The sequence below is a fragment of the Podarcis erhardii genome, assembly GCF_964252035.2.
Source record: "Podarcis erhardii genome assembly, chromosome: 1".
NCBI classification, from domain to species: domain Eukaryota; kingdom Metazoa; phylum Chordata; class Lepidosauria; order Squamata; family Lacertidae; genus Podarcis; species Podarcis erhardii.
This window is the reverse complement of record NC_138497.1, coordinates 44,032,862-44,057,976: the sequence shown is the minus strand read 5'-3', so window position 1 is coordinate 44,057,976 and position 25,115 is coordinate 44,032,862. Positions and strand designations below refer to the sequence as shown.

General features: G+C 42.4%; 2 protein-coding genes across 4 annotated transcripts; one reads left to right on the top strand and one right to left on the bottom strand.

Annotated features, from left to right (window-relative positions):
• Positions 1 to 14: 14 nt before the first annotated feature.
• On the top strand, positions 15 to 9,792 carry NDUFAF1 (NADH:ubiquinone oxidoreductase complex assembly factor 1). 2 transcript variants are annotated; one of them, XM_081865438.1, is made up of 5 exons: positions 15 to 554; positions 1,890 to 2,499; positions 5,813 to 5,998; positions 8,374 to 8,448; positions 9,278 to 9,792. In XM_081865438.1, the coding sequence occupies exons 2-5, from the start codon at positions 1,990 to 1,992 to the stop codon at positions 9,416 to 9,418; spliced, it is 912 nt and encodes a 303-aa protein (XP_081721564.1). In that variant the 5' UTR covers positions 15 to 554; positions 1,890 to 1,989; the 3' UTR covers positions 9,419 to 9,792. The 2 variants fall into 2 exon arrangements, with proteins under 2 accessions (XP_081721564.1, XP_081721563.1); XM_081865437.1 differs by having other exon boundaries at positions 15 to 558.
• Positions 9,793 to 11,699: 1,907 nt separating this feature from the next.
• NUSAP1 (nucleolar and spindle associated protein 1) lies at positions 11,700 to 25,079 on the bottom strand. 2 transcript variants are annotated; one of them, XM_081864091.1, is made up of 12 exons: positions 24,699 to 25,079; positions 22,982 to 23,047; positions 22,553 to 22,705; positions 21,955 to 22,123; positions 21,445 to 21,513; positions 19,564 to 19,676; positions 17,634 to 17,672; positions 17,336 to 17,523; positions 16,861 to 17,042; positions 15,986 to 16,084; positions 14,829 to 14,919; positions 11,700 to 12,219 (listed from the first exon to the last, which is right to left on the bottom strand). In XM_081864091.1, exons 1-12 carry the CDS (start codon positions 24,789 to 24,791, stop codon positions 12,132 to 12,134), a joined length of 1,350 nt encoding a protein of 449 aa, XP_081720217.1. In that variant the 5' UTR covers positions 24,792 to 25,079; the 3' UTR covers positions 11,700 to 12,131. The 2 variants fall into 2 exon arrangements, with proteins under 2 accessions (XP_081720217.1, XP_081720216.1); XM_081864090.1 differs by lacking the exons at positions 11,700 to 12,219; positions 17,634 to 17,672 and having other exon boundaries at positions 14,509 to 14,919; positions 24,699 to 25,077.
• Positions 25,080 to 25,115: the final 36 nt, after the last annotated feature.

The following is a 25,115-nucleotide window of genomic DNA, read 5'->3' as shown; positions in this document are numbered from 1 at the left end:
TCCCGCGTCAGTTGGGTCCGGCCCCTGGCCCTCGAAGATGGCGCTGCGAGGAAGCGGCGCGCGGGCGAGAGGGGGGCGGGGGGGGGTGTGGCAGGGAGTGCGAAGGGTCTTGTTTCCCCTGAAGAAATGAAAGCAGCATTTTAGGAATAAACGAGCCCTCAGTCATACTGTAAAAGCATTCTGTGAGCCGGGCTCTCCTTAAACGGCCGTTTCTAGGTTTTGGCCTACTGGGACTTCCTGAAGCCTGTGGTATTTCGTAGGCCTACATGAGGCTGATTTGCGACCGTTCCTTATTGCGAAGTGAGGAAGGGTAACGCGACAGTGTCCCTCGTCCTTCTCAGGGGGCCGAGAACGTCTCTGGGCTAATTCTTAGCCGAAGGAGGGAGAGCTTTTGTTCCGGGGGCGCTGGGCCAGGAACTCTCCCGTGTGCAGCGCGGAACCTTGAGTGTGAGGCTCTTGTTTCCTTGGAGAGCGGAGCCAGCTGCACTCGGTCTCGGGGGTCATACGGACGGCTTTCGGCGGCGGACTGGCGGAGCGTGGAGGCATCGCAGAAGGCAGGTGAGGGGCTTACTTTGAGCTTGAAGCGGGGGGGTGAGACTGGCCGTTTTTGCCTGCATGCAAGAACGGTGGGCTTTCCTTGCTAAATGTCCCGCTACATTTCCCGGGTGGTTTAGCTCTGGAAACTCCAGGACTAGCAGACGAAAGGGCGTTCGATTCGCGCAGCCTTATGCCCTGGCGCCTCTCATTTTAGAAACAGGGCACAATTATTCAGCTAAACCAGGCAGCATTAAAACCTTAAGTTAGGGTAAATAGGCTCTAAGGGTGATGTGGCGAGTACTGCTGGCGTCCGTTGTTGTCTGTTGGTTAATATGCACGGAAACTGTCGACGTGAGGAAGAATTCTCTCTTAATACCGTTGATAGTCTGGATATAGCTGCGTAGTGATACCGCTGTACTTAACGTTTGCCTGTTCTTTTATGTATATTCACATGCCACGTCTAGTGTGTTATTTATTCACAGTTTCAGAAGACTTACTGATCGACTTCTTTTCTCAATTTGTAAATGTGAAGGATGTTCTTGGGTGAACATTCCATAGTTTTTCATTTGGTATTTCCAGTTAGAACTAAGTTGTTTCCTCAGATTCAGGTTTTCCTAAAGTTGTCATTTATTTAAAACATTTCTAGTCTGCTCTTTATTACTAAAAGTAATCTTTTTAAACTTACAAGATACAGTGAAAAAGCCAACAATAAATAATGAACTTGGTGACTAGATGGTGCAGAAGCTAAAACTGTTCTGTCAAAATTTTAAGATTATAAACTAATTTTCCATATGATTAGGATTTAGTAGTGATACCTTTTGAGTTTTCAAAGTACTTCATGTTCGCTATTTCAGCATCCCCTACAACAACCATGGAAAATAGGCTAATATTCCCATATTGCACATGGAGGATGAGCTGTTAATGTCTTTCTTAAGGCCACCTAAAGAGCTTATTCCTAAACCAAGAGTTTTTGTTGAATGGGCATGACTGCCATTGTCATCTCTGCTTTTTAGCCAGCTCTGGAGTACATTTCAAAAACGCTTTCCATGGTGCTAAGAGTATGCGTGTGCAGATGGGTGTGCACTCCCTTATTTGCATTTAAAGAGAAAAACAGTCTGCTTCTAATTGGATACAATATACTTATTACACTCAATTTTAAAAAATAATAATATTGAACTAGGGCAATGTGATACCTGTTTCTTATTTATGAGGCAGGGATTATCCTCAGACTCTGTGCCAATAATTCTACTTAAGGTAATAAAGTTAAGCACATACCCAAATCTTAGTAGCTTTGGAAAATAAATTAAGCCAACATGTTTGCTCAAAAAATATTTCATTTCCTTTTGTTGCAGATGGAAGCAAACAACATTAATCGGGGATTGAAAGCGCTATTTTTTAAAAAATAAAAGTTTGTTGGAAAGCAAAAGATTCTAGTTTTCTGTGAATATTATTATGGCTTCATCCCTCAAGATTTTGGATGCTGCCTGTCTTCTAAAGAAATGTCATTGGCAAAATTGCTTGTGTCCCTTGTTTAGACCTCTTGTTGATAGTTGCAATCTAAAATGGTACAGTAGCTACAGGAGACCAGGGACACCTCCTGACAGAACCCCACCTTGGAAGAAAATAGACTTCAGCTTTCAGAAGGGAGTGGAAGGAATCAAGACACATTTTGGACGATTAGTGAAAGAAGTAACTGATCATGTGAAAGGGCCTGAGGGACGTCCACTAAAGCAATACATGCTGGAACAGACAAGAGTGGCTTGGGAGTTTCGTAGTCAAGAAGATTTGGATAAATGGGTAATCTCATCTGATGTTGAAATTGGAGGGAAAAGTGAAATCTATATGCAGCTGGGAAAGAATAACCAGTCTGCCCTGTTGTATGGGAACATTAATACTACAGTACCTCGTGATGGTGAGACCAGGTACAGTGGTTACTGCTCCATGAGATCTAAACCTCAACTGGTGAGTATATAGTATAGTAATAGTCATTTTGCTTCAAACTAGGAGCACTATTTAAGCAGGAGTGGAATTAGCTTTTAGTGATGAAAGCTCTTTATATATAGAGAGAGAGAGTGTGTGTGTGTGTTACAAAAGTACAGTGGTACCTTGGGATACGAACGGGATCCGTTCCACAGCTTTGTTCGCATCCTGAAGCGAACGCAACTCGCATCTGCGTGTGCGCAGGTTGCGTTTCTCCGCATGAGCGTGCGGTGAAACCCGGAAGTAATGCTCTCCGTTACTTCTGGGTCGCCGCGGAGCGCAACCCAAAAATACTTAACTTGAAGCACATTTATCCCGAGGTATGACTGTACATATATTGTCTCTATTTTCAGATCATAAAGTCCTTTCTACAGATCAGTTATATTTGATATAAAACATTACTGTTGTATACAGTGCAGTTGTACCTTGGATCCCAAACGCTTTGTGAGTCCACCGTTTTGGTTCCCGAATGCCACAAACCCGGAAGTGAGTTTGTGAATGTTCCGGTTTGTGAATGTTCTTTGGAACCCGAACATCCGACACGGCTTCTGCAGCTTCCGATTGGTTGCAGGAGCTTCTTGCAGCCAATTGGAAGCCATGCCTTGGTTTCTGAACGTCGGAACGAAAGTCGGAACGGACAGCTGTATAAGGCAGGCAAGTCCAAAGTCCGTTTCAGGGGTTTAATCTGGCTCTTGTGGCAGTTTATTTCCTGGGGTAAAAATCCTAAAAAAAAAAAAAAGGTTCAACCCTAAAAAAACCTCACGGCCCTTCACTTCATCAAATCTGACTCTCTTTGAAAAAAGTCTGGACACCACTGGTATAAGGGGAGGAGGGTATAAATCTGAGATACATTTGTTGCTGGTCTGTGTGCAACAGTATTTGCTTAATGTATAGATATATTAAAATTGTACTGACCTTGATTTATAGAGCATGCTCAGCATTGTGTAATCGACCAAACACTCTTCCTGCTGCCACAACTGTGAGAAGGTGAATACAGTATACAAACATGCCATTTTAAAGCTATGTCTTTTGAGTTCTATGTGTTAAGACATGTGACTCAGTTTTTGACCAAGTTCTACTCCAGCTTATTTTTTATCACTTTTTGAAAAAGAATACAGTGGTGCCTCGCAAGACGAAATTAATTCGTTCCGCAAGTCTTTTCGTCTTGCGAGTTTTTCGTCTTGCGAAGCACGGTTTCCCATAGGAATGCATTAAAAATCAATTAATGCGTTCCTATGGAAACCGCCTTCAGACCAGGTCCGGGGACAGTCTGTCCCCCGACCTCTTCTGAAGGCCGGTGGGGGGCGAAAGTCTTTGCTCCCCCCCCGCGCCTGCCTTCCCGGGAGAGCGGAGAAACGCAGCGCTGCGTTTCTCCGCTCTCCCGGGAAGGCAGGCAGGGGGGACAAAGACTTTTGCCCCCCGCCCGCCTTCAGAAGAGGTCCAGGACCTCTTCTGAAGGCCGGTGGGGGGCGAAAGTCTTTGTCCCCCCTGCCTGCCTTCCCGGGGGCTTTTAAATCGCCCCGGGACAGCGGAAAATTCCTCCGCTGTCCCGGGGCGATTTTAAAATGCTGGCGGGCAGCAGCGCTGCCGCCCGCCAGCATTTTAAGATCACCCCAGACAGCGGAGGAATTTTCCGCTGTCCCGGGGTTTTTAAAATGCTGGTGGGCGGCAGCGAAGGCTTCGCGGGCAGCAGCGCTGCCGCCCGCCAGCATTTTAAGATCACCCCAGACAGCGGAGACTTCTCCGCTCCTGGGGCGATTTTAAAATGCTGTCCGGCGGCAGCGAAGCCTTCGCTGCCGCCCACCAGCATTTTAAAAACCCTGGGACAGCGGAAAATTCCTCCGCTGTCTGGGGTGATCTTAAAATGCTGGCGGGCGGCAGCGCTGCTGCCCGCCAGCATTTTAAAATCGCCCCGGGGCAGCGGAGGAATTTTCCGCTGTCCCGGGGCGATTTAAAAGCCCCCGGAAGGCAGGCAGGGGGGACAAAGACTTTCGCCCCCCACCGGCCTTCAGAAGAGGTCCAGGACCTCTTCTGAAGCCCGGTGGGGGGCGAAAGTCTTTGTCCCCCCTGCCTGCCTTCCCGGGAGAGCGGAGAAACGCAGCGCTGCGTTTCTCCGCTCTCCCGGGAAGGCAGGCGGCGGGGGGGGGAGCAAAGACTTTTGCCCCCCGCCCGCCTTCAGAAGAGGTCCAGGACCTCTTCTGAAGGCCGGTGGGGGGCGAAAGTCTTTGCTCCCCCCCCCCGCTGCCTGCCTTCAAAAGCCGTCCGGGAAAGCGGAGAAAGCGTTTCTCCGCTCTCCCGGAAAGCAGGCAGAGGGGAGCAAAGACTTTTGCCCCCCGCCCGCCTTCAGAAGAGGTCCAGGACCTCTTCTGAAGGCGGGCGGGGGGCAAAAGTCTTTGCTCCCCTCTGCCTGCCTTCAAAAGCCATCCGGGATAGCGGGAAGCGCTTCCCTGCTATCCCGGACTGCTTTTAAAATGCTGGCGGTGGGGAGCAAAGCCTTTCGGCCCCTGCCGGCCTTCCTGGACCTCTTCTGAAGGCCGGAGGGGGGGAAAAGGCTTTGCTCCCCACCGCTAGCATTTAAAAGAGGTCCCCGGAGATTTCCCTATGGGCTTTCTTCTTGCGAAGCAAGCCCATAGGGAAATTCGTTTTGCGAAGCGCCTCCAAAACGGAAAACCCTTTCGTCTAGCGGGTTTTCCGTCTTGCGAGGCATTCGTCTTGCGGGGCACCACTGTATTACGTTTGAGGCATGTTATTCAGTCACGCAAATTACATGGATAATGAGTAAAGCATAAGGCATAAAGCATGATTTCCTCAAAGCCTTTACCTACTAATTTGTAATTATGTGCTTCTTAAATAAAACTAAATGTAAATACTTTAAAACATGGTCTTAAATGTGAGTTTGTAATGTAATCTTCCAAAATCTGGTAAAATTGTATATATTTATTTAACTTCCTGGAAAAACTAAAGTTCATTAACAGTACAATAAAAGTGTGTAAACGTGTTCAGAGTGCACTGAAGCAGCTTAGTTGGGATGGGGAAGTCAAGTTTGACTCAGTGGAAGGCTTAGAACAGAGCTTTTCAAATTGTACGTTGAGACATGTTAGTCAGTTAGTTGGCTGTAGTGTACAGATGTGTCGTGCAAAAATTCTCCCCACGCTCCGCCTGGGGCTGGGAATGGGTTAGTTTGCTAGTAAAACTGAATTTTTATGTCACGAAATGATGCATGTCTGAAAAATGTGTCACCAACATGAGAAGTTTGGAAAACTCTGGCTTAGAGCAATATCTTGTATTTTGATAGGTGGCTTTTGATCGAAAGAAGCCTTATGATTGGTCAAATTTCAATACCCTAGTCCTGCGTGTTCGTGGTGATGGTAGACCCTGGATGATAAACATCTATACAGACCCATACTTCTCTCATCAGAAGGATGACATATATAATTACTTCATGTTCACACGTGGGGGCCCGTATTGGGAGGAAATCAAGGTAATACAATGAGTATTTCCATAAGTGTGTAAAAAATGTATTACTTGTCATGTGGAAAATAAGCAACTGAAGGACCTCTGGCTTACCAGTAATAGTTGTCCAAAATTCAATAGACATGGGCTGTCTATAAATTAAAAACATTTTATCCCACTATTCAGGCAAAAAAAGGTTCCCAGAGTGAGTTACAAGTATGCTCACAATCCAAGAGACAACACAAAAGGAAAAGGAATAAAAAGCGGGAAAGCAATCTCAGGCTATAGAGTTCTTGTAGGGATCAGCTGGAATGGAAAGATGTAAAGAGGAAAAGCCAAAAGTTCCCGTTTTTTTCACCAAAACCTATGGAAACGATCCTGCAGTTCCATCTTTCCCACTTATATAGTCTGGTAGAATGGTTGTAAATAATGATAGTTGAGCGAGCTGGTCTCTCAGCGGACCTGATAAAGAGGCCCTACAGTCCCATCTGTCCCTCTTCTGTAGTTTAAAGGAAATGTAAGCTGACAAACTATTTATTTAAATCAAATAATATGTAGGGCATAGAAAATAAGTCCAAATGGATGTTTTTAGGCTTTACAAACTTAAACATGTAGAAGCAATAATTATAAAAGTGAAAAACAGAATGATTTTATGGGTACCTCCACACCGGTTTCAGGCTTAAAAGTTTTAAGCATTTGAGAGATAAGTGGAAACCCACAGAAGGCTGTTGAAGATAAATGGACGCAGTTTCTAGATAAATAAACTCAGAGTTGTGAGGGCAGCTAGTCAAGGTGCTGAGCTAGTGCCTGGATTTGGTAGTCGGCTGGATGAGGGCCAGTAAATGAGGCGGAAACCTGACAAGATGGAGGTTCTGTAGGTAGCTGGTTTGTGTCCAGGAATTAGGTGTATAATTTTACATGAGGCTGCACCCACCCTGAAATAACTGGTTTCCTGTAGTTTCCATTCATTTTTGCAGCCGGTCTATATCTATTTAGCTAGGTATTTTAATGTTGGCATTTTAGTCTTCTCTTACTGTTTTTGGTTACTTCTTACTGTTTTATGATGTTTTCTGGTTTTGTGGTATGCTTTTGTGGTATCATGCCCTAGTACCTGTATGGATTAAGGGCAGTCTACACATGCGGGTGGCGCTGTGGTCTAAACCACATAGCCTAGGGATTGCCAATCAGAAGGTCGGCGGTTCAAATCCCTGCGTCAGGGTGAGCTCCCGTTGCTCGGTCCCAGCTCCTGCCACCCTAGCAGTTTGAAAGCACACCAAAAGTGCAAGTAGATAAATAGGTCCTGCTCTGGCGGGAAGGTAAACGGTGTTTCCATGCGCTGCTCTGGTTCTCCAGAAGCGACTTAGTCATGACCCGGAAGGTGTCTGTGGACAAACGCTGGCTCCCTCAGCCTATAGAGCGAGATGAACACGCAACCCCAGAGTCGTCCGCAACTGGACCTAATGATCAGGGGTACCTTTACCTCACAATTTTTAAAAATAATAATACCTAATTAAGCATATAGATAGCCTGTACACAATTGTATCTTCTTTGCAGACTACTGACAAGGCTATTTTGGGAGATACGTATTTGGCCAGGAGTGACTGTGGTCACATGGAGTTGTATTTTCAGAATTATTGCTTAGGATGAAATTGCAGTAACACTTTCAGTTATTTCTCTCCTGATTTGCAGGCTAAGCATTGTGAAACTATAACAGCTCTTGCATAGTTAATAGTAATATGGTTTTAAAAAACGAAGCTTTATTGAGAAGTATTCTGCTACTACTGAACACCAATCATGAATGCAGCATTATTCTGTTGAGTTTATATAGTGTTGAAAATATCAAGTGTTTATATGTGTCTTTGTCATGCAGATTTCCATTTACCTGTGGTAATTCCTCCTAGACAGATAGCTTGACCAATCCTTCATTCTAGCTTCCCCATAACTTATTTTGTTCTTTTAAAGATCTTCCTGTTCTTGTACATAACTGTGCTTTCAGTTCTAATCAGTTGAGAGAATGCTGCATTATCCACAAGTGACAGGGATTATAAATAGTAATGAGTAGGAAAAAACTTACCTACATAGCCATCCCAATGTGAGCGCGCACACACGCGCGCACACACACACACACACACACACATATATATATATATATATACACACACACCTGCTTTGTATTCAGAGCCAGCACCACTATGAAAATCGCAATATGAAATTATGAGCTGCATGAAGGCACTTGCTACCAGTTACTTAAAATATGCTTGCTTCTGACTAAAGGGAGGAGGAGGTTATTGTTGTTGTTTTAATTATTTACTTGTATTTTATTCTGTGAACAGCCCTGAGATCTTGTGAAGAGCAGTATATAAATTTAATAAAAAATAATAACAAATAATTTCTTATTGGCAGATTCCGTTTTCCAAGTTCTTTTTTACAAGTCGGGGGAGAATCCAGGATAACCAACATGCACTCTGGTTAGATAAGGTAAATATTCTTGCACGTAAATCTGCTACTTGAAAGTGCAAGATTTTAACTATAGGGTCCAATGAAACAAGTCTGCAAATTGTATGCTGATGGTGCTCTTTTGGAATTTCCCTCCATACCCCATCCTCTTTAGACTAATTGTGAACTGCAAAGAACTTTTGAACTGCAGAACACGCCTGCTCTACAGAGACAAATGGCAATAGCTTTCAGTGCTTTATACAAATTCCATGTTTGAAACCTGCGCTTAGCTCTTGGCTAACTTGTAGAGCTGCCCTGTTACTCTCCAAGAAAAAGTGCAGGGAGCTTCTGCACTGACCAGTGCCAAGTCCTTTAAGTACCTTCCCAGTGAAGGCCTATAGCAGAACCAGAGAGATTGAAAAGTCCCAGGAGGGCTGAACCTGAACTAGAGTATGTGATGAGAGGAACTCTTCAAATATGGGTCCTTCTTTCCTGTTGGAACTTCTGCTGTAGAATCAGAAGAGAAGGCAAAGCTGGAGGACCAAACGTAGGGTTTGGCTTGGCGTTTGTTGTAGTTTTAGTGACTGTTGATGTGTGCAATGAAGCAATACCAGTCTGTATTGAAATTGTCCTGTTTCTAACCTGTTAGCTTCTCAGCCAAAGCTATTTGCCATACATTTGTATACCTTCTAGTTACCAATAAACCAAGACCAGTTTTCTGATGTGTTTATAAGCTGACAATCAGTGACCATTAAAAAATATGAATGGATCCTTTTAGAGAAGTGTTATGGCCTCCACATGTCTATGTTAATTCAAGGAATAATTTGGAAAATGCCATTACAAATTATGCATTGTTGTTGTTTTTAAACAGATCAGTACCTTAGGATTCACCATAGCTGACCAAGTAAATGGTCCATTTCAGCTGGAGATTGACTTCATTGGATTGTTCTGTGATGCAGCCCATTCAGAGGAAACTGCCTATGAGCTATATGAAAGAAATCCCAAGAAGTAGAACTTACTGAACATTTGGAGGACTGCTATTCATCTGAAACTGGAAACTTCCACCATCCCTCCCCCCCTTACACAAAATTTGCAAACAGCAGGGGACGGGGAAAAACCTTGGCCTGCTAAAATAGCATGTGGAAAGACAGTAGTAGCTGAAAGTTAGTGGCTTTCAAGGTTAGGTGACGGGATGCATTCTAATGGTTTACTAAGTTGGAATAAAGTCAGCAGGCTAAAGGTCTAAAATTACATTGAAATATCCATTTCACTTGAAGAAAAAGAGGCAAGTATTTTATGGGAAACGAATAGCTAACTAATGAGTGATGTAGAAGGCTTTGGGGGCTTGTCTGTTGGGCTACCTAATAAATTTCTACCCTAAACTCATTTCTGGCTACTGCATTCTTTGTGACTGTTTTTTGTAGCTACCAGCCATCACGGGTAGGATGAGCTAATTTGCAGACATGCCAAAGCTTGTTAGAAATGGGTCCCAATGAGTGCGATCAAAAATGCAATCCATGCTGTGACCAAAGCCACTAGCGTGCAGAGATTACTTGCAATTCCATTTGGAGGGAGTAAGAGATTCCTTTCTGACCTTAATCTGACCCATTTAGAAGCCCTTCATTGTAAGAGGCTTGCAAAACAAGCTACACATGTAATAGCAGAAAGCGATCCTCTTCCATTCTGTTTAGGTGGGAAGAATCTTTGTGTTATCAGAACTCTTCATGATGGAGTAGGAAACAGGGAAGTGTGCACCTGCTATCAATCAAATGGAAGGACAATACCACTAGGGGCTATTCCTTCAACCCTCCTTGTGTCTACTATGTCCTGCCTGTGACTAAAGCCTTTTTGCTCAAATCATGATGAGTTCTAGATGCCTGGGCCTCTGAGTAAGGCTTTCTTGGTGGTGGTACCCCATAGAAGGAACACACTTCCCTGCAGGCTGGTACCAACACAATTAATTTTGGAGCAAGGTGAAAAAAAAATTCTGCAACTTTTGAAGATCAGCCTTGACCGAAGACATTTAGGACAGGTGGAAGAACATGTTTTAGTAGTTTTTTTATGCAATGCATGTTGTGATTCTTCCAGGGTGCTGTTTTGCACTGAATGGGATATAAATTTAGAAAATAAATATGTATTGTGTCTGCTCATCCTCCAGTGTCCTTGATTAAAACTATAGTATACGCTTGAAGGTGGGTGGGGACAGACTTGGTGATGAAATGTATTCCCACCCCTAACTGATCACCAGCCAGGACGTAGATTAAGCTTATGTGGTCTTGATCAGGCACCAGTACAATACTTTTTCATGCAGAAAGTCAGAAAAGTCCCAATTCATTATTTAAGAATTCCTGCATTCAATTGAAAATGTGGCATTGGACCTCCCATGAGGGATGGAGTGGATCCTCAGATGGGTTGTCCCTCCAATTTGCTTCACAGGCAAAATATGTGAATTAGACAAGGTCATACAGCTTGGAAGAAAAGATAATGTTAACTTTGGAGAAAAGGACTGCAGCTCATAGACACAACACGCCAGCTGACAAAGTGCAAAACAAGACTTGAGGAAGAGCGTCCAGTATAAAACCAGTACAAAATTGAACTGAACTAGAGGGTACCCAATTTGAGAGAATACTAAAAAATATATAAATTTGTCCAACTTACAGCCAATGACCCAAACTAACCTAGGGCGGTTAGGGTCCCCCTGCCCCTGCATGAAAGGAGGTCCAATGTCACATTTTCCTGCAGAGGGGAGGGAATCCTTGGATGGGATGTATCAAAGCTACTCAGATGGGTGGGACCAGCTGTGGACCCTACTCTTACTGGCACCTGCTGCAGTACTCTCCTACCAGAAAAAGCTTCAGCAGTTGAATAGGCATTAATTCTGTAATGTCTCACAAATGTAGACACAGAAGACTAGATGGCGGCCCTACACAGAAGACTAGATGGCTGCCAATGGCAGGGAAGCAAGAAGTGACCCCAGCCAGGCAGAACTAGAAACCTCATAGTACTTGGAAATGCATCCTCAGCCATCTGAAAAGTATAGCATTTGAAACCTTTCCCCAGTCTGCAGCTGGAAAATAAACATCAGAAAAGCAGACTCAAAAATTAAAAGATGCTCATGGACCTGAAAAGGTTTGCAACTTTTGCTGTAGAGAATATACAACTAACCACCATATGAACTATTATTGTTGCTAACAGGTTCAGAGCACCTACAGCAGTAGAGAATAGCTCTAGTGGGAGAGCTGTGTAATAGTGTTCACTGATTTAAAATTAACTTTTATCCAAGTTGCACAACATACTGTCAACAATATTGCTTTAATGAAATTAGTAAAACAAAGTTATATAAAAACACTCAATTAAATTCATCTAAAACTTAATTTTGTTCCTTTTATCTTATACAATACACTTTTTTTGGTCCACAGCTGGAATAATATTTTAGTTTTCAGCTATTCCAGAAGATGGTAAGTGAATCTAGAGAAGACATTCACAAAAGAAGTTAAGTATTACTAGTTGCAGGTTTGAAGCTGTTAACAACCCATTTTCAGATAGTTAAAACTGAATTAGCTGACACCAGTGGCCTATATTTTCTCATTAGATGAAGCTAGTTCAGTACAAGACAACAGATTGACTTAAAAATATAACTGCATAGGAAATAAGTAAATGTATTTACAGGAAAGAAAATGTTTTGCATTAAAAATGCTATTTACAAAGTCATTTTTGAGTTGGCCTTAAGTAACAGTTAATCCTCTCCGGGATCTAAGCACTTCGTCTTTTCTCTGTTTTCTTTCCTGGACATGCCTCTCCCTCCTTTCTTCTCTGTAAGCAAAACATACCATATTAGATTAACTCATGCACCAGTGCTAACAAGTACACAAAGCCAATACAGTGGTACCTTGGGTTACATACGCTTCAGGTTACAGACTCCGCTAACCCAGAAATAGTACCTCAGGTTCAGAACTTTGCTTCAGGATGAGAACCGAAATGGTGCAGTGGCAGCACAGCAACAGGAGGAGGCCCCATCAGCTAAAGTGGTGCTTTAGGTTAAGAACAGTTTCAGGTTAAGAACAGACCTCCATAACGAATTTCTTAACCCAAGGTACCACTGTAAAGACAAACAGCTCAGTGTTCTTTTGTTGCTGCATCCATTTTTACATCTGGAAGGAGGCATTACATTTTCAGGGGGGAACCATACTCGACTATAAAGTTGCATGGTTGAATTCCAGTCATATGTGAAATAATTACCGTATTTTTTGCCCCATAGGGCACATCGGCCCATAAGGCACACCTAGTTGTTGTTTTTTTTGGGGGGGGGGAATAAAGGGGAAAAAAATATTTCCTCTCCAGGCACGGGGCTTCCCCCGACCCCAGAACAGGCAGCTCTCCACAAAGTCGCGCCGGGCTCCCATGGCTTGCGGAGAGCTGTGCGAAGCTTGAGGCCTGGGGCGCGCTGAGCTCAAGCTTGAGGCCTGGGGCGCGCTTTGGGATGCAGGCAGCTCTCCGCAAGCCGTGGGAGCCCGGCGCGACTTTGCGGAGAGCTGCCTGTTCTGGGGTCAGGGGAAGCCCCGTGCCTGGAGAGGAAATATTTTTTTCCCCTTTATTCCCCCCCCCCAAAAAAAACAAAATAAGGCTTGCGGAGAGCTACGCAAAGCCGGGGTGCGCTCCGCTTTGCGCCCCGGGTTTTGGGATGCAGGCTGCTATCCGCAAGCCTAGGGACCCCCTCGGGAACTCCCGCTGGCTCCCCAGGCTTGCGGATAGCTTCCTGAAGCCTGCATTCACCCCATAGGACGCACACACATTTCCCCTTCATTTTTGGAGGGGAAAAAGTGTGTCCTATAGGGCGAAAAATACGGTAAGTTGTCTTTGAGAATATTTGGGAAAATAAGTATGACCCCATCCATAAGATAGGCAAATAAGAAATTGCTGTAGTTACTTCTCTGCTTTCCATATCTACTTGTTAGCTCAGCCTAGAAGTCAAGTATTTGTATTTCTGAATGACTGCTCTGAGAATAATACTGGATATACTGGAGAAAGGTTTCAATTCAGATTGGGGTTTAAATTGCATAAACTATATACAAGATTTTTAATATTGATAAGTAGCTTTAGCTGCCACTTAAGATTATTTGTAGCATAATGGGAGGCTTGAAAACTGAAGACAGTTTCATCTCTTTAAAGGGCCAGTATTAGTCAGGGGCCTGCAAGGACAGAAGTACTTAACCTTCCTTCATCCCTAAAGCAAGTTTAAATTGAGTGTGTAATATAATTATTAATAATAGTAATTTATTATTTATACCCTGCCCATCTGGCTGAGTTTCCCCAGCCACTTTGGGCGGCTCCCAATCGAGTATTAAAAACAATACAGCATTAAATATTAAAAACTTCCCTAAACAGGCCTGCTGCCTGTCTTTTAAAAATAGGATAGTTGCTTATTTCCTTGACATCTGATGGGAGGGCATTTCACAGGGCCACCATGAACAACACACCTTATGGTTTATTTTAAACCTCCCTTTCCCCTATCCCCAAGCTGTACTGCTGGCCCCAAACCTCATGTTGCAGAATGACAGAAGTATTGGGGGGGGTGCGGATGTTTCAGCTCTCAACCCAAGAGTACACTTCAGGGGGAACCCTTACTTAATGGGGTACCACTTTTCATTATTTGTATCTCCAACCTAAGGGTGCCTGAGGAGCTGTCGCTGTCTTTTATGCTTCGCACAATTAAAACTTAAAAGTATATCACCTATTTTCATGTCCCTCTCTTAAATCAAGTTCTTCCCTTTGCTTTTGTCAGGACTTTCAATGTTTTCTATCAAGTGGCTTCAGATGAGCTTCCTAAGTTGAAAGCCTATGAAAGGTGGCCAGACCTCCCTCCCTGCATATTTTGTGAGGGTGAGAAGGCATGCACACTAATGTGTGCAAAGAGCTCATCCATGGGAGAGGGAGATCTCGAGTGGCTCAGTATCCCGTCTCATGGGGAGAATTTCTACACATACCGTATGTTAGGCACATACTTGTGTTAGGCAATATTTCAAATAAAGTAATACATAACATCCACCCACAATATAAAAATACTTTGCCAAGGATGTTAGTATATGCACAAAACCCTTTTTGCTTGCCATGTGTATGGCCCGCAGGTGTGACACTGCTTGCTTGATCACTTCTATACACAGCAGTCTTATTGCAGAACTATCAAATCCTTACTTTGTCTATAGGAGACCTCACTGGATGGCATGGGACCACCAACATTGCTACTAGAGGGTAGGTAAGGTGGCCCATACTAGGATTGGTCCCCTGTTTGAGCTCTTTTATGATTTCCAAAGCATACACATGTGAGTGGAGTGAAGTGAAGTGAGGTAAAGTTATGAGAGTGGTCACAACATCTGAAAACAGCTTATGGTAGACTGTATGGCAGCCTTAAGTCATATACTTGCCTAGTCTGAAGAAGTGGCTGTTTATAATTTCTCTTGTGTGAACATGGAGACTGGAGATTCTCCTTTGAGTTGCCCCAAGGTTTCAGTTTTCCTATATTTACATAGAAGGAAAATGTGCCAAGATTTAGCTTTTGTATATAGCACAAATTGTTTAAGTGAACTTGAAGATAATTAAGTATATTCCAATTTCAGTCTGCACATTAGCACTTACTACTTGCAGTGTATTATTACTCTGGAAAGCTTGAACACATTGAATTTTATGATCAAAGAATGATTACATCAGGTAACTTTTTTCAAGCCTATCAGTAGTGGGTTTTACTCACACAATTACTGTACAGTGATGCCCCGCAAGACGAATGTCTCGCAAGATGAAAAACCCGCTAGACGAAAGGGTTTTCCGTTTTCAAGGCGCTTCGCAAGACGAATTTCCCTATGGGCTTGCTTCACAAGACGAAAACGTCTTGCGAGTCTTACGATTTTTTCTCGCTTTCCCCCCCTTTTCCTAAGCTGCTAAGCCGCTTAGCCGCTAATAGCGCTAATCCGCTAATAGGGTTGCTTCGCAAGACGAAAAAACCGCTAGACGAAGAGACTCGCAGAACGGATTCTTTTCGTCTTGCGAGGCACCACTGTATGTCTTCTGTGAGAAACTAGCGAACAGTACTAATACAGTAAAGCATATATAGGAATTCAAGAAAAGCTGCAAGATGGTTATTTTACTTGCTATCCTTTGCAGTTAACAGAACTAGACAGAAATGCACTTTCCCTACCTCTGTATGTAACAGGCAAAAATCCCTAGGATTGGTAGTGCTTTCTACTTTGTCTAAAGGTCTGCGTCATGGCCTTCACAAATCAAGAATGAACTCATTTCAATATGATTTAGAAAAGACAAATTCAATAAGATTTCTAAATGATGTACATAAAATTTATCGATCCAAGTGGTATGATCTCAGTTGGTAGAACACAAGACTCTTAATCCCAGAGACATAGGTTCAAGGCTCATGTTTGGCAAAGGATTCCTGCATTGCAGGGGGTTGGATTAGATGGCCCTGTGGTGTATTTCAGCTCTACAAATTTATGATTCTATGTACACTGAAAGTTGGGGTCATTTTAGGAAAACACACATTTTGCAACTATATTGGCATGCCAATTTTCAATACCTTTGTGTGGCTGATAGCCAAGAGGTCTTGACAGACTTGCTTGTAGATCAAATACTGGTTTCTTTGCGCTGGTGGCTTCAAACTTGAAAGGCGTAACGGCTATTAAAAGAAGACCGCATATGAACACCAGTGACGGGCAAGTAAAACTTAGCAAATGATACCAGCTAAACTGTTTGCTGCTTGAAAGTGTATAAAAGTTATGTATAGAAGCTTGACTGAGCTGTAAATTTGATGAAAAACTAATTACCCTTACACTTCCATTTGGATTCTAGTAGTAATTATACTAAATACTGAACTCCCCAGAGCAAAAGCAAAAGGTTAAAAAGATGAAGTTGCTCTTTTTTAAACTAAAAAGTCGGCTTGAGTTTTTCAGTCATCTAATGTACTGAACAAATAAGTTACAAATATAGTTACACTATAAAACTGCCTTTATTCCAAAGGAGCATGAATGCCTTTCAATTAGACAAGCGCTTATTAAAGGAAAGAAAATTTCCATTAAGAATATGGGTCGCAGGGGGTGAAGAGTGACGAGACAGGACACCACATGGGCTTCAAGAGACAAATCAAGGAAGGAATGAGGAAAGACCTGTCTCCAGAGACAGTTTACTTATAACACACTGGACTGCATATTGGAGGGCAATGCTGTTCCAGCTTTTCATGCTGAATTAATTTTTCCCTTCTTGTTGCCCACTCCATCAGTGTAGAGTTATTTCAGTGCCTTAGACACTGAGGAGAGAGAACCCAATCCTGACTATGCAACAATAGCCCACAGATTCTGTACCAGATGCCTACACTGCAAGAATTACCTCGTCCTTGTAGAATCAAGTATAGACAATTGCCATTGTGTTTATTTGCAAATTAAGTTCATCAGTTACCAGAGTTTGTTGGGATTTCTGCTGATTGATGCTTTGTTGCACTTCCTTTGGAATTTGTCATAGTTATTGACTTATTGCTCTCCTGGCTGGCTGGGGTACCAACGTTCGGGAAAGGAGTTTTTCTAGATGGCGTCTTGGTAAGGGAGCGCTTGTGCTCGTTATCCTTTGTAGATGTAGAGAATCTGAGCAAAACAGTTCTTTTCAGTATTTAATGGTTGAGTTTCAGCTATTCCTTAAATCAATTTTCTTCCAAATAAACACTGAAAACATGCAACAGAGCCCGAACTACTAACCCCCCCACAATCTTTTAAAGTAGTGTTTATTTTTATTTTGTCTATTACATGTGTATATCAACCCTTCATCCATTGTTGTAATTAAATATACACATGCTTCAACTGTGTAGCATTCTATAAATGTCACAATCTCACAATACTAACATTATTTTATTAGCTGTTGCTACTTATAGTGTCTTTACCTGACATTCATCTTGGTGGTAGAGAGGCAGGTTGAGCTGAATATTGATTTTTGAGATAAAATGCTTTTGTTTGCAGTGCCAGAAGAATTGCGGGGTGAGTGTCGCAAGTTTACGGGAGTACACACAGCAGACTGCTTATTCCTTTGAGGATAAGGGCTTAATAAAAACCCTCTGGAACTGGAACGCTTCTGCAAATATGAGGGATATTAGCATATTTTCAAGTCTGCACGGTGATTTGGAGTAAGTCAGGGATCATTAAAGTTTTAAGGTAAGCTGAAAACCAATAATTTATTCTCACCTTGGAACTACTGTTTTGAGATGTCTTCTGAGCCAGCATCTGCCAACATTTGAAGATAAACTGTATCATTTCTATGGGTGTTATTCTAGTTCCCCAAGATGAACACATTGCCCAATTAAAAGCAAATATGGCTTGCTTTATCCAAAATAAGAAATCCCACAAAAATTGACATAAGCAGAAACTGCCTATTGCTGTCTGTCTGAGCCCTAGGCAGGCATTAGGAAAGCTACTATACCAGGAGATGAAAAACCACTGAAATCAGTATATGAACCTCAAAATATGATTGCTTTAAAGTTTAATTTGTCAATACTTCTGTGCACTTTCAGTCCATTAGGATATTTTAGTGCTTTACAAAGTTAAACCAAGTGATAAACACAAAACCAAACTCCAAAACCAGGCTGTATCTAGTGCCCTAAGCTAAAGAGCCACATTTTCATTGCCTGCTGAAAAGCAGGCAGAGATCACATGGGTCTCAATTGGAATGTTATCTGAAGCTGTTAGCTTATCACATTGGCTATAATGCCTAGCAAACTTTCACATCTAAATTATATTTGCACTAGCCCACCTCTGTGTTGTTTTCGGGGGCTGATTCCTAACTTTCCAAAGCAGGGGCAGGAGGAGGAAGAGGGAGAAAAGGGAGAAGACACTATTGTAAATGACTTGGTGGGGAAGGGGAAGTCTTTCTGTGTGTGAGGTGGGGAAGAGAAGAGGAAGGGGCAGGTGGGACTGGGTGGGGGTAAAGGTGGCATTTGGAGGAATGAGGGGAATAGAAAGAAAGGTAACTGTGAGAGAAACACAATTTTAGGGCTCCAGTGGCAGAGGGGGGGGGAAAGGCTGGAGTGGAGGAATTGGGGAGTAGATGAAAGTGGATAGATTTAAGTGGGGCATTTGCAGTGCTGTGGAGGAAGGAGCACTGAGGGAAATGAAGGGGAATATGTCAGTGTCCCTTGCATCATGGTGTACTCAAATCTCTCCCTCTTCCATTCTTCAGCTGCCTAATATGAGAAAGATAGAGGATGGATGTGGAGCCCTCAAATATTCCATAGTACCTTCATGCAATGTTGTTCATTGAAGCATGGTCTGTGTGCAAGCAGGAGTTGAGAAAAGGAAAGGGGGGGGAGGTAAAGGGTGATGGTAAAACTGGTGCAAAAGGGGCTGCAAAAAAGTAGGGGCACAAAAGGGGATGCTGAATAGGAGGGGATGGCAGCTTCATAATTTGGCAGATGACAAGAGTAATTAGTAGTTGCAATGTTTGGGAAGAGAATGTAGATGGGTCTGTGTGCAGGGAGGGTGCATAAAAATGTAGGGAAGAGGCTGCATGAACTTGGGGGTGAATGCGAAAACCGGTGCAAAGCAGGGTTGCAGAATAGAAGTGACTTCTATCCTGAATGGGGTTGGAAATATGAAAAGCGAGCTTTTTCACTGCATGGGGTGGGAAGGAGCTGTAGGATGTTGATGCTGGAGTGATTGTGGGGTTGGTGAGGGGAGTGAGTAGGGGCGCAGAATACTTTAATAGTTCCTGCAGTCATAATGCTGAAATACCTGGTGATTATAAAATACAAATGTTTAAAGAGTCAATCTCCACAAGACTTAAGGGGACAAGTTGGTTTCAACCCTGGTAAGAATGTCCCCTGAAGATTAAGGAGGCTCTAACAAAAAGAAAAGAAATGAAAAAAAAGAAGAAAAATGGAAAAAGCAAAAGGTAAGGAGAATGCAGGGCAATTAGGAATGGGCCAAGCTACTCTGTGGGTCAGAATACATTGTATGAAAGAACTTCACAGTACGCAGGGACTGATTGGTGAGATGGTCTTTGGAAGAAAGGAGGGCTAAATTTATGACATGCACCCTTGCTGGTAATTACTATGAGTGAATGCAGGTTTCATTCCAAATACTCTACATATAGGGTGGGGTGGAGAAAGTTAATCCTTACCTTGACCTCATTAACTGAATTGCTGAACTTGCGAATCATTTTATTTTTCCTTTCAATGTATTCATCAATAGATTGCATTTTCTTGAACTGAGCCTCGTGAATTTTCTTAAAGTCTTCAGAATTAAAAAGAACATTGTTACCAATATTTTTCTTTAAAAGGACACATACCAATTTAATTGCTAGTTTGCAGCCCAATATAAATCAACAAGAATCATGCAGGTGAGCATGCTAGAAGAGAAATGGAGCACTCAGTTCCCTTATCTGCACCCAGCAGAGAAATGCAGCAGACTGCTGCAGTTGGGAGGCAAAGATTGTTATTCTATTTGCAACTAGAAACTTTACAAGGTTGTGTCCAACATTGCTGTTCCATTTGCACAATAACTTCCTTTTCTCCTGCCCCATACAGCCCCACCCCACATAGCCAGAACATCTGCTCCAGAGAAGATTCTGTGGATGAACAGAGAAGGAGGAAGGGGAAATATCATTGTGTGAGTGCAACTCCACTTGTGCAGCACTGGATACAAATATGTATAACAAGATTTACTGCTGAATTTCTATAGTGGATTCAATACATGAACAGGCATTTGTTTTGAATAGGTGCTTTGTTGCTCTCGAAATAAAGTTGCCATTTTAAAAAATTAATTATCTGTTATTGTACCCTTATTAAATTTATTCTCCCATTTTTAGTTATAAGTCTCTTTTGTTCAGTACTTGCACAAACCATTCCTGCTTCTCTTATCACCCAAGGTCTTGACATCTATTTTTTAGCTTCATGAATGTCAGTAAAAATATCAGATTCATGAGATCTTCCTTCTTGTTATTCATGCTGATAAATCAGACTAATATTTTTAAGAAAAGAACAAGGCTACTTCAAATGCGGAAGAGTTTTGATTTCTCATTTATGTTTGCAGCATAGAATATCATTCGTGCCTCTAACTTTTGGTACAGTATACAACATACAGTAGCTTAAGAGAACTGTTATTGGGTACGTAAAAATGTAATCTCCAAATGTTTTCAGATGTCAAAACTTGAATTTTGCTTTTTCACAGCAATGTTCTAGAAGTATGAGTTTGACAGTTTTCCCACATTTCCCTCTCTAACATGCCAGTAACTACAGGTTATCTGCACGTAATGTCATGGAAGCATGTATTAATCAGTTGCATTTGTACCAGATATTAGTGTCTTCATGGACAGTGACCCGTGAGCATGGGAAAACTTGGAAATATTTGCACATTTATTACAGCTTATCAGAGTAAGAAAGCATGGTTATTTTAAGATGCAAGCACACGTAGCAGGTGCAAGAAAATGAGCTGGTACATATGAAATATAAGCAGAATACTAGTACATCAAAAAGAAAAGTTTATTATTATTATTATTATTGTTGTTGTTGTACTCATTAGTATGAAGCTTTAAATTTACTTCCAAGTCTCCCCGTGCTCCTCTACATATTTGTTCAAGGGCCTTCAAATGCCCTACAAAAGATGTTTTGTTCTGGTTAAAACCCTTTGCACAAAGAAATCTCACGTACATGGAATTGTGTGAGTTTCATCTGAACTGTTACACAGAAGGCAAAACAGAAATAGCAAGCATCAAGTGTCACATAAGATACTTTTCAGTAGTCAAGACAGGGAATCCAACTGCAAGCTGAGGATAGTTGCTGATTACCATATCAGTGGCTCTGAAGATTTGCTGCAAAATTCTTCCATAAAAATCTTTCCCACATATTTTTAAAAATAAGCACATCAGTGTGATTTAACAGCCGAACAAATGACAAAGTGAAGGATAAAAACAGCACCTGTGCATTTAAACATTTAGATTCATGTACAAATAGGTTAATATTTTATCCTTCTATTGCAGGTCAGCTGTATTAATGCTACTTACTTGGAGTGGTAGAAGCAAATCCTTTTCTCCCAGGTTTCTTTTCAGAGACAGGATCCACAAGAATCCTACCTGATGGAAACAGATATGGGAGAAAACTTGAAAATTATTGGGCAACAATAGTGCTACAATTTCAAACTGTTCTTAATATTTTCAAATTTCTTAAGCAGGACAAATTTAGCTATTCGAGTTTCCATCAGATAATCTTTCATATGAGTGTAATGTTTGCTAAGGCTTTCTACTAATGACTTTGTGCAATGGCGATTTTGTTGAGCATGCTGATGACAAAGAGGAAAGTAAAAGTGGTACATTAAAGCTCCTCTCACATTAGACTACTAGCCTGAGCAGCACTGCACACTGCTGCCCCTGAATCTTACTGTCTACAAACTATTGTTCAGCTCCCAAGAATCCTAGATTTTACTGAGTGTGAAAATACAGACCACAGCTTATCCCCCACACTGTACTGAACTAGTACAAAACAAGCATTTTACTTAAAAGTACAAGTTACTTTACCTCCTTTTCTTCTGGTTTTTTTCTCTTTTTGTTGATCTTCAGTATCTGAGGTATCTGCTAAATTTTCTACAGTTCCACTGTTCAACAGACACTTGTTTTGGCTGGTCTTCAGCGTTTTTCTAGACTCAACTTCCTGGGCCTCTTCACATTCTGTCACCTCTGTCAGAATCTGAAGTTCAAAAAAATAAACTTGTAAATAAGCATTTTGCTTTTCTGCTACAGTAGAACAGTAAAAGAAAGCCTTAGGGCTTCAATGCATGCTTGTAAATATACGGGCAAAAGATAGGGCGATCAGAACATGGATTTCAAAAGCTGGAGAGTACACTGAATAGTTCTTTGCACCCAATAACTAACAATGCTACAAAGTAACTTATTCATAACTTAATTTATACAGGGTTCAGGATCAGACATTTCTTGACACCTTTTTGAAGGACATAGTACACACAACTCATAAATGTTGTTACCTTTTGATCATCGCATAAAGCACTATAGCCTTTTCATATAAAACGCTTTTCAAAAGCACAAAATACCAGCATAAACTTCCAAAAGCAGCAGGTAAATATTTACAATACAAAGACTCAATGATACATAAAGTCACCTCTTTCTCTGGAAGTTCTGTTTTTCCTTCTGGGTTTCCCTGTGTATCATCATATTTCTGTTTTCTACGCCTTTTAGTCACCATGGACTCGTTTACAAGCGGTTGACTGCTGTCCAGCTCATCTGCATCTGTAGATAAGCCTCTTTTGTTTACCTGTACCAAGTAAATTGGACCACATCATTCTTATTTCCAAATTATTTGTAAACACTGAAGAAGCAACATGGGGAGATTTTCCCACCTAGCTGAAACTCAATCACTTATTTGGTGATTTCAGAAATTACTTACAGTTTATACCCCAAGAATAATTCTGATAAAAATCAGGTGAGAATCACTTCTGTGCCAGCATATGCATAATTAACAAGTGAGCAGGGTGTTTTAAAGGCAATGAAAAACACAGAAATTGATAGGCAAAATATATTTTGTGCTTACCATACTTCCATTTTCCTTTACTGCTGCAAAGAAGTGCTGCTTCAACAAATGTAACAACTTGTCTGCCTACAAAACAGTTACAGAATAATGTGAGATCAGTGTACACAAGGATTCATTTCACCAGGTTTTTTCCATATAAAATTAGAGAATACACCATTATAAGTCACTTTAAATTAAATAGACATGTCATGATAGATTATACTGATAGATTATATTGAGTAATAAGAATGGGCAGTCTTTTCAAGTTGGCAAAACATTAGGTATAGAAATAGGTTACATAGTCTTTCACTGCTATATGGTTCAGCTAACAGAATTGGGGACCCTGTATTTGAGAAAGAGGAACATACTGGGTGCTCCTAGGAAAGGATATTTAATATCACAAAGAAGTAATTCAGACCAGCTTTTTCTGTGTCTTTGGCACATTAGCTTCCATACACTGTTTTTGTAGTGATAACATTCACTGCTGTTCCACCACTTGCTGTTCACACCAGCAGGCAGAACTTGATGGAAAGCATGTGGGCTATTCTTCTCTGACCCATCATGGACTCAGGGCACTTGAATATCCTTGGGGAGTTGGACAGCAAAAGCCAAACCCAATTTGTATACAAAGGGGTGCAACGGGTAAGCCCTGATCCCACAAGAAAGCCATCTAGAAACACTCGCTACAAAGCCGGTGCCAGTTGGTGTTTGTTTGCGGCCAGTTAAATGCACCACAGGAAAGCAATCTAGAAAAGATCGCCCTCTGGCATAATTGTTTTGAGTAGGGCGCCCGTTTCAAATTGACTAGGCAACTTGAGTGGGCACAGTTCATATGGACTAGTGCCTCCGATGTACAGTGGAACCTCAGGTAGAGAATGCGATCCATGCGGGAGGCACGTTCGCAACCCGCAGCGCCACGTTGGTGCACACGCGGGTGGCGATTTAACGTTTCTGCTGATAGACTTGTATTGATACCATACAGATAACTGAACAAACTTTGTTGCATTATATTCTTCATTAAATTATCTTTCCATTGATACATAATTTTATGGTATTGCTCCAAAAAAAGGTGGTGTTATGAGCTTTCAAACCTCAGAAATACACTTTCCCCAATTTTGGCCACTAGTGTTTGCAGGGACAGAGTGAGGTTTGATGAGGCCCTAAGCAACTGAAGGTAATGGGGCCCTTTATATGTCCAGCTGTCCTTTCTCAACAACAAATTGTAGCTGTTTTTTATGTTGAATATATGCTATATGGTAATTTAGGAACCTAATTGGTCCATACGCAACACAAAACACTGTTCCTGTATGTAGGTTTTATTTTATTTGGTTTTTCTATCTTATATTTTGGAAATCCAAGTTTTTTTCCTTTAATTTTTTTTAGGGAGGGGCCCAAGAGAGTGGGGCCCTAAGCCAGTGTTTCCCAACCTTGGGTCTCCAGCTGTTTTTGGACTACAACTCCCATCATCCCTTGCTAGCAAGACCAATGGTCAGGGATGATGGGAATTGTAGTCCAACAGCAGCTGGAGACCCAAGGTCCAGTTAATTAGCTCGTCCTGGGCGCGCGAGCTCCTCTGAGGCTCACAAGGCAAGTTAGACGACTAAAGAACGGCGGCCATGTGGCTGAGGGCCGAAAACGACTCTCGTTCCGAAAAACGGCCCTCTCACGTTTCGCCTCGCCCGCACCCAGTCGCCCCTCCCCAGCCCCAACGCCGCTTCACTGCGCGCAGCCCCCGCACCTTGAGGTTGGCCTTCAGCCCCGCGCTCTTGGCCAGGCGCCTCAGCTCGCCGTACTTGAGCGCCTCCAGCTGCTGCGCGGAAGGAGCCTCCATGCTCGCCTCTATCCAACCGACCGTTCCAACCGCCGCCACTTCAAACCCGCCCGCTCAGCGCTCGCCGTCTTTCCTCCCCGCCGCGCTGCCTTCGAAATCACCTCTCGCGCCGTCTCATTGGTCGAGCCGCAAGCGAAAGTGGGTGGTGCTCGAAGGAGGCTCCTAGCCAATAGGAACCCCGGATAAATAAATAAATAATTAAAAACAAACAAACCAACCAACCACACCACCGTTTCGTTTCCTTGTTTCGAAAAGGCGCGAAGGCTTCTCCGGCTCTCCACACGCTCCGAGGTAAAACAAAAGCGCCCTTTGGGTGGAAAACGC

What these genes read in the sequence shown, in the direction of transcription:
- NDUFAF1 (XM_081865438.1), top strand. Translation starts at nt 1,990, where the DNA reads ATGGCTTCATCCCTCAAGATTTTGGATGCTGCCTGTCTTCTAAAGAAA. An exon ending in TGAGATCTAAACCTCAACTG is followed by an intron (nt 2,500 to 5,812) that starts GTGAGTATATAG and finishes GTATTTTGATAG; the next exon opens with GTGGCTTTTGATCGAAAGAA. An exon ending in ATGCACTCTGGTTAGATAAG is followed by an intron (nt 8,449 to 9,277) that starts GTAAATATTCTT and finishes GTTTTTAAACAG; the next exon opens with ATCAGTACCTTAGGATTCAC.
- NUSAP1 (XM_081864091.1), bottom strand. Translation starts at nt 24,791, where the DNA reads ATGGAGGCTCCTTCCGCGCAGCAGCTGGAGGCGCTCAAGTACGGCGAG. An exon ending in ATTTGCTTCTACCACTCCAA is followed by an intron (nt 19,677 to 21,444) that starts GTAAGTAGCATT and finishes TTAATTCTGAAG; the next exon opens with ACTTTAAGAAAATTCACGAG. An exon ending in ATTCAGTTAATGAGGTCAAG is followed by an intron (nt 17,673 to 19,563) that starts GTAAGGATTAAC and finishes AAATGTTGGCAG; the next exon opens with ATGCTGGCTCAGAAGACATC.